At 39.6% G+C, this 9,266-nt stretch overlaps 1 protein-coding gene across 1 annotated transcript in view; it reads left to right on the forward strand.

Moving 5' to 3' along the window:
• AGTR1 (angiotensin II receptor type 1) overlaps positions 1-4,620 on the forward strand; it is a 53,853-nt gene extending 49,233 nt beyond the window's left edge. The window contains exon 3 of the mRNA XM_075268856.1: positions 3,345-4,620. Within this exon, the coding sequence (XP_075124957.1) occupies positions 3,389-4,474 (1,086 nt within the window). The 5' untranslated portion in view covers positions 3,345-3,388 and the 3' untranslated portion in view covers positions 4,475-4,620. The remainder of the gene's footprint in view (positions 1-3,344) is intronic.
• The last annotated feature ends 4,646 nt before the right edge of the window (positions 4,621-9,266 follow it).

Genomic DNA, 9,266 nt, shown 5'->3' on the forward strand with positions numbered 1-9,266 from the left:
ACCTGTAAAAAAATGCCTGCTAAGGCATCTAGGTTCATATATAAGGCGCACTGGACTATAAGGCGCACCAGACTATAAGGCGCACCATATAGGGTGACACAGGGGACAGAAGCATCAGCAGCTCCAGGGGATGATGCGCTCCCAGCTCTCCAGTGTGAGACAGAAACTAGGCGGGGACACAACAGACTGCTGTGAAGAACACGTAAGGCAGCGAGGGGGCGTGACCAGCAGCCAACATGGCCGGACGCTGTCCTAACATCACGCCACAGAGTGCAGCAGTCACGGAGAGGTCACTTCGGCGCGGCGGAGAGACCAGCCACAGCATGACCGGGACCCAACCAGTTGTATTGGGGAAGAGACAGCTTCAAATTGAGTTTCTGCATCTTCCATTAGAGGTAGGACAGATCCATATATAAGGCGCACCTGACTATAAGGCGCACTTGCAATTTCTGAGAAAATTCTAGTATTTTATGTGCGCCTTATAGTCCGGAAAATACGGTATATATATATATATATATATATATATATATATATATATATATATATATATTCCTACAGTAACAGTCTTAAAGATATAGGGAGTTTATTTCAGAAATGTTACCTCTATGGTTGATAGCTGCACTCACCAGTTACATAGAAAATGAGTTTGCCAGCTGTTTCAATAACATTTCTTTCTCAAGCACAGATCTGGAAACTGGAGACCTGTGCTTCTCGGCGGCTCTATTATTAGCCTCTTTGAGCCCTGATAAGATTAGGCTAGAAAATCAGCAATGCTTTCTGTGTCATAGGCCATAGTAATATGGTTATGGATAAAATTAAATAGAATCGCTAATTGTAAAATAAATAATATTGTGAGATACAAGAGTGTAACTTTATTCATCTTTATGCAAGCAAACAAAAATTAAGATTTCTCATCTTTGCTCCAATATTAAAGCAAGGTGACATTTAATTAAAACATCCGCTTTCCCGTGTCCTGATTTAATAGACAATTACTGTATGTCATTGCAATATTGTGACCTGACTCTAAGTGTCTGCCTAAATGAAAATGATTCATTTAAGTATTATAGTTAATATTATAAGGGGATATAAATTTTTGTTACAGAGCAGCCAGCTCTCAAGAGATATTTAGGAGAGATATTAGGGGTTATTCACAAATGGAAAATATAGAGCAAAGCATTTGCTGTTAATATTGGTAATTGTCACCCCTAAATTGGCAAAATGCTAGTACTGGTAACACAAGACGGATTATAACTATATTACTAGATCATATGGCCCAATAACTACAGTCAGCACTGAAAATAGGCAAAACTCAATATCAATGTAACTTAGCCTTGTGCATGCTACTCAGCCCTAGTGTGCCCACCTCTACTATTTGCTAGGCAGGATATGAATTTCAGGGATAATCATTTGGGAGTCTCCAGTGAATATTTTCATTAGACATACTTTCCATCAGAAACTCCAAGTGGGCTTCCGAGGTTCAAAAAGAATGGGAAAGTGGAAATATAAAATAATGAATGGATATCATACTGATCTGGTAACTTCTGTTTGGCTGTTGCTCTAGCACTCCAATGGTTCCCCTTGCCCTGCAGTGATGATGTGCCATACATATACAGCCAATCACTGGCCTTACAAGCATTGTACATTGTAGAATAGCTCCATGTCACTTGCACAACGTGTCATCACTGCAGGGATGTAATTAGGTCACTAGAGTGGTGGCACTGGAGCAGAGCGTATTTACCATGTGAGTATATATTCATTTAAAAAAAAAACACACATTTTAGCAATTTATAAAGATCACCCACTAATAAAGTTACATATTTTTAACACATTACTAGAGATGAGCGAGTAGTATTCGATTGAGTAGGTATTCGATCGAATACTATGGTATTCGAAATATTCGTTCTCGATCGAATACTACTAGCTATTTGCAGTAAATATTCAATTCAGAGCCAGCGTTGATTTGCCGAATGCTATACACTGTATAGCATTACAGTATTGCCGAATGCTATACAGTGTATAGCATTCAGCAAATCAACGCTGGTTCTGCAGCAGGCTCGTCCTTGCTAGTCAGGAGAGCTGGCAGCTTGCTTTTACGAGGGAGCTGACTATTTCTCATAGGAATGAATTGACCAGTGTTGATTGGCCAGTGTACAGCATTCAGCCAATCAACGCTGGTTCTGCCGGAGGCTTGTCTGTGAGGAGGCGGAGTCTAAGATCGGACCACAGCAGTCTCCACTGTAGTCCGATTTTAGACTCCGCCTCTTCACAGACAAGCCTCCGGCAGAACCAGCGTTGATTTGCCGCAGGCTCGTCTTTGCTAGTCGGGAGAGATAGCAGCTTGCGGTTACGAGGGAGCTTACTTTTTATCAGCGCAACTGCAAGCGCTGTGCAGTTAAAGAGCACGGACCCCATAGGCTATAATGGGGTCTGTGCACTTTAACTGCACAGCGCTCCTCCTAAACACTCTCCTCCTGCTACTCGTGGACTTGGTGACTCTCCTTTAGTCGAATAGTGGTTTCCCCTGAAACGAGCATTTTTTTCCCATAGACTATAATGGGATTCGATATTCGATTGAGTAGTCGAATATTGAGGCTCTACTCGAAACAAATATCGAATCTCGAATATTTCACTGTTCGCTCATCTCTACACATTACACAGGTGGACCATTTATGAAACTGGAAACCAAAACTACAGTCATAGGTTGATTATTCTTCTGGGACTTCGATGGGACTTTGGTGTGCTCTACCTCTCTATGCCTCTAATTCCATATGGAAATGCGCAGACTTTTTTCTTTCAAGGTCTGTATAAATCTACCATATGAAAACATACCATGCTTTATTGGATGACATAATACAGAGTGATTCTCCTATAGTAGCATTGCTTCAAGGGTAGAAGAGTTCTATAATGTTGTACCACAAGGAGCACCCTAGAGCAGCCACATGATGCTTATAGCTCTGTAGTATGGCACCAGAGAGAATCCATAAAGCCTGAGTATGCCTTAGGTTAGATTATTACTTGTGAAGCTTGTCGTGTGTGTGCACTGAATTTACTGGTCTGAACATTGCCCTGATAGGGGGACTGTGCATTGCCGAGAGATAGGGATTCCGAGCATATTAGATAACTATAATCCTCTCACAGGATGATGTTCGGAGCCAGTAAATCCGGTGCACACAGGTGAAACTCAGTCATGTGAATCTAGCATGAACAGAATTGTGTATAACAAAATGGTAACCCAAATACATGTTTGTAAAACTAGATGCACTGACTGCTAACACCCTATAATACAATTATTCATAGATACAAAAGCAGATTATTAATTTGGTGTATCTGTCCTTACCTTTCAGATTTAAGTGAAGAGAATCAGCCTACAATATATACAAATCTCAAGATGCAGAATACATCATCATATCAGGTGGAAGTTTCATGCGCCAAAGCAGGAAGACACAACTACATATTTATTGCAGTCCCGATAATCTACAGCACCATATTTATCATAGGAGTCTTTGGAAATAGTCTTGTTGTTATTGTCATTTACTGTTACATGAAGATGAAGACAGTGGCTAGCATATTTTTATTGAATTTGGCTATTGCTGACTTGTGTTTTGTGATTACATTACCTTTATGGGCGGCATACACAGCCATGCACTATAACTGGCCTTTTGGCACCTTCTTGTGCAAACTGTCGGCCACAGCAATCACTTTTAACCTGTATACATCTGTATTTCTACTCACATGCCTGAGCATTGACCGTTATATAGCCATTGTCCATCCAATGGTATCTCGTATCCGCAGAACCATAATGGTTGGTAAGATCATATGTATTTCTATATGGATCATCGCATGTCTGGCAAGTCTACCCGCTTTCATTTACCGTACAGTAGTCCCCCTCAAAGATAACATAACAGTGTGTGCGTTCTACTATCCAGGAAACTCCTCGCAAACTGTTTATATTGGAATGAACATAACAAAGAATGTTCTTGGCTTTTTTGTTCCCTTTCTGATCATTTTAACAAGCTACACCTTAATTGGCAAGACACTGAAGGCCACCTTCCAAGGTCAGAGGGGCAAGACTAGGAATGATGACATCTTTAAGATGATCGTGGCCATTGTTCTGGTGTTCTTCTTCTGCTGGCTTCCACATCAAATTTTTACCCTATTGGATATTTTGATTCAGATGAAGGTAATAGAAAACTGTCAGTTTGAAGACATTGTAGACACAGGGATGCCTATTACGATTTGTATCGCCTACTTTAACAGCTGTTTAAACCCTTTCTTATATGGGTTTTTTGGAAAAAATTTCAGGAAACACTTCCTGCAACTTCTGAAAAACATTCCACCAAAACTTAGGACACACGCAAGCCTGAACACAAAGATGAGTACGCTTTCATATCGCCCATCAGAACATCACAGTTCCTCGGTCAAAAACTCATTGCGTTTGAGTGAACGTGAAGAGCTACAAATGGAAAATACCTAGAATGGTAATTTGTACGATTCAAGGATTGGGAGTTAGCACAATTGGCCACCAAGTCCTGAAAGTAATGTTCAGTTGTGCTAATTCAATGATGAATCCGACCCAGTGTCAAGTTCACTATAAATACTGTACAATACATTCCAGTGGCCACAAAACTTCTGCTGTATAAAGAGAATGTATAGTTTAGAGTATTGGATTGTATGAAGAGAAATGGTCTTTGAAGAGTTCCAAGTGTATAATATCAACATGCCACATTGAATATATGATATATACTGTAAATGAATGGATGAGTGAATGTTCTAATGATCATTAATGACTATACCTCATTTTCCGCAAAGAATGTTTTCATAAATAGCAATTTTATTTTTATGTCGCGAGAATTTACACAGTGAAATTTATACATATTATTTCATATCCATGTTTATATTGAGAGTATGTAAATAAGAAGTCAGTGTCACAAAATATACTATTTTTCTCTAATAGAGGGCTTTATAGGGAGTCACCAGAACCCAGTATATCAACCCAGCCATGCAGATAGACAAGTTAGGATCACATGAATCATGGTGATTTTTCCTTGTTGCTGAGATGTCCCTGTTTTTGCCAATGTACCAGTAAGCTCAGAGCAGAGAAGGAGTTGCTGTTGCTCCAAAGAGATAAACAACAACACTGTCATTGTTCCAAAGGGGTCAAAAAAGGGATAGCTTGGCTACTGAGGCACCAAGTCACAAGGTAAAAACGTAGCTCAATTCAGATGATCCTAATCTATCAAACTGCAGGGTTGGGTTGTTATCCTGGCGTCTGGTGATTCCCTTTAAGTAATGTAAAATTTCTATGCCTTTATACAGATTGCTATTAGGCAATAATGCTTTGTGGTTTTATGTATTTGATATATTTATTTAAAAAGAATGTGACACATTGAACATGGTATCTGATCTTCAGGCAGATGTTATATGGTAGAAGGAGCTGGGCAGGCGGAGATATAGTTTTGTGGGGAAAAAAATCTATATAAATTGTATTTCATTAACTTAAATCCCTGTTTTTTCAATACTGGGTTGTAGCCGGCCCTACTCTTTGATTGACAACCTTCCCTGTCCATAGAGAGACAGTTGTCATTCACAATATCCAGAGAATATTCCATTAATATCTGATAGATGGCCACATCTGTCTCAAGAACAAAGGTCCCCTAAACCCTGAAGTCCAAGCAGCTTCTGTTTGCCATGTCGAGCCTGTAAATAAATACAGGTAAATAAGAGTGTAGTATACAGAGTGTAGTATACAGAGCCTAGCTGTTTATCCCACTACTTTCTCGAGTCATTTGCAGACTGGATGCAGTGGTCTCAAGATTAGAAAAGGTCCCAGAGGCGTCTTGACATGCTCAGGAGACCTCTGTATTTTTGTGAAAGGTGCAGACACTTAAGACACATTCCGAGGCTATGCCATAGATACCATATGTGCATTGAACTCCTAAGCATAAAAGAGCACAGACTTAAGTAAAATAAATACAATTTATACTGAATCGTTTCTTACAAAATTATATACAGTATCTATCTGTTCTATCCCTCCAGCATCATAACATGCTACCTGCAGATCAGATACCATGTTCAATGTGTCCGATTCCCTTTATGCTTGCTATAATAAACAATGTATTCATTATTCTAGAAACCTCCTATGGAGCATCTTCACCCAACCTGTACATCTAAATTATTAATAAAAAGTTCTCGATAGAACATACAAACCTGACAACATTAATGTTGCTTCACGCCCTGTTGTATTCCAGCTGTCCCAAGCAATGACCTTTTATTCAGAAGCAGTGCCACTTTTGTCTATAAGCTACGCCTATTAAATGGGTTTCCTGGGGCTTATTCATTGTTAATATATTCTTAGTATAGGTCATCAATTAGAGATCAGCAGGGGTTCGACACCAGGGCCCCTGGCTGATCAGCTGTTTGGAGAGGCTTCAGCATTTGCATGAGTGCTGCAGCCTTTTCTTTACTTACCAAGCACAGTGCCAGATATTTGGGCAGCAGATGTGCTTGGTATCACAGCTCAGCCCATTCACTTGAATGGGACTGAGCATGTGACATCATTGCCTCTTCAAACAGATGATATTTTATCTATCATTTTATAACTATCCTAAGAACAGGTCATCAATGAAACAGTACCGGAAAACCTCCACTTATTAAGTATTATTGAATGTCTTAAAAGGCTTCTAAAAAAAATCTGACATAGATGTTTTAAACCCAGTTTTAAAGCATGCTATATTCACACCAGGTTAAAATATTGAATGCCTTTAACAATTATCTCTAAACATCACACATTACGTTTTTATAGCCATGTAGTGGACACCGGTGTCTTGAATATTAAGTTTAAATACGTAAATACATTTTTTTTAAAACTCTTAGTACAGAATAGGGAGATGAGGAATGACCTGACAGCGCCAAAGCTGCTTTTCCTCCCCTCTACTGTCAGCGCAGTGGCCATCCAGCTTTGATCTACACAGTGGAGATATTTCAAACAGACTAGTTCCTAAGGATACACTACCTAATAGCATCACACATTAAACCATTGCTAGACGGCATGTCTCCCCAGGATCCACACAGCTCTCTGTGCTAAAATGTAAGCAAGGATACCAAACATGTTTTGCATATTAGGAAACCCATATAAACGATAGGCCGATTGTTTCCTTTTCTTGTATTCTGCATAAAATAACAATTATGGAATATCTTCTTTAGAGCTCTGTGTCGTGCTATTATTCCTCCAAGAAATTCTGAAATAAATTGTCAAGTGGTTTGACTATTGAATGAAGAATGCTTCCATGTCAAGGCTGTAAAAACATAACTTGTAGTATTTCGTGCAAGATCCATTTACATACAAAGACACTTTTTTTCAGCTCTTACCTGTATAAAGATAGTGGGGGTGATGTATGGAGAGTGGCATTTCAGTGGCAGTCTTCATATCTTCTGCACTGGTGGAAGGTTCCCTTCTTATATAACAAGGCTCCTCCTAATTCAGACACCGCCTTATAGCTAGCGAAGATTTCAGGCATAATTTACACTAGTAACATCAGAAATGATATAAACCTGACCCATGACATATCCCTCCTCATACCCCCTCTCAGGAAAGTCTCCAGAGTCGTGTAAAGAAAAAAAATTGCAAAAAACTTGACTTAAGCAAAAATTTGCTAAATTTTCATGCCTGGTATGCAAGAAAACAGACATACAAGGCATAATACATTTTCCCAGTTGGTGTAATGTTACTTGCTCTTATTTTATGAATGAATTGCACCTGCATGGTCTACAATAAAACCCTACTGGCTCTTTAGAAATATACTACAGGATTATTTTCTGATCATATTATGAACATAAATGAGCATAAACAGATAAGACCCAACCCCAAGAGTAGTCATAAGATCATATTACTATCTTTGGATACACATTGTATTGACAAACGTATAGCGACACCCATATATTAAATCTATAAGACCTTTCGGCATCACTAAATCTATAGGCATTAATAAGGAGTTGGTCTCCCCTTTGCAACGAAAGCAGCTTCGGCTTTCTACAAGATTTTGGAGTGTACCTGGTATTTTGGTGTATTCAGGCCCGGTTAACATCTGCGTTTGGTATTCCACTCCGGGAGTCCACTTGGGGACCCCCCCAAACAGAAACCTATATGCATTAAAAAGCAATTAGTTAAGAAACCACATGGACCCCATAGACTATAATGGGGTCTGGTGTGGTTTCTGCTTGATTTCTGCATGAAACATGCGGAGAGAAAAGTGCTGCTTGTACTTTTCTCTCTGAATGATTTGTGCAGACACCAAGCAGAAATCACACGGACCCCATTATACTGTATGGGGTCCGTGTGGTTTCTTAGCTAACTGCTTTTTAATCTCTGCTTTAGTCTGTGCTTGAACAGAATATCGAATGCAGATGTGAACCGGGCCTTACTCAGAGGAGCATTTGTGAGATCATACATTGATGTTGGATGAATGGACCTAGTTCACAACTTCTCTTCTTTTTCATCTCAAAGGTATTCAACGCAGTTAAGGTCAGAGCTCTGTATAAGTCAGGCAAGTTATTTCATGCCAAACTTGCCCAACCATGCTGGATCAGAAAAACGCCTTTCCCAAACTGTTCCCAAAGAGTCCAAAATGTCTTGGTATACTGAAGAATTCTTTTCATTAGAACCTCTGAAAAATGATCCTATAGTATTATCCCTCCCACACCAAATTTTACAGTTTGCACAATACAATCCAGCAGGTAATGTTCTCCTAGCTAAATCTAGACTGGCCCATCAGACTGCCTTAGAGAAGCATGATGCTTCACTCCATAGAACATGTTCCCATTGCTCCAGAGTCCAGTGGCAGCATGCTTTAGTCATATAATATGCTTGCACGTTGCTGTAAGCCGTGCCATAAAGCTTTCCGTGCACAGGTTTCGTTCTGATGTTAATGCCAGAGGGGATTATGTCTGCAGTTATTGAGTCTGCAGAGCATTGGTAACTTTTGCACACCATGTGCCTCAATATTTGGTGACCATGCTCTTTAACTTTACCTAGTCTGCCACTTCATGGTTGAGTTGTGGTCCCTAAACGTTTCCACTTTTCAATAATAGTTGGTCATGGAATATCTAGAAGTAAAGACCTAGATTCAATGATTAAGAGGTTGGGACACATTCTCCATACAGTGTAAGTCAGTTACAAATGTGAACCTGAATAGGTGACATACCGTAGGCTTACAAAGTGTAGACAAGGCCAGAGGTACTGTATGGGCAACAAATGTTGTTTTGTTAAT

Source organism: Leptodactylus fuscus, chromosome 3, assembly GCF_031893055.1.
Source record: "Leptodactylus fuscus isolate aLepFus1 chromosome 3, aLepFus1.hap2, whole genome shotgun sequence".
NCBI classification, from domain to species: domain Eukaryota; kingdom Metazoa; phylum Chordata; class Amphibia; order Anura; family Leptodactylidae; genus Leptodactylus; species Leptodactylus fuscus.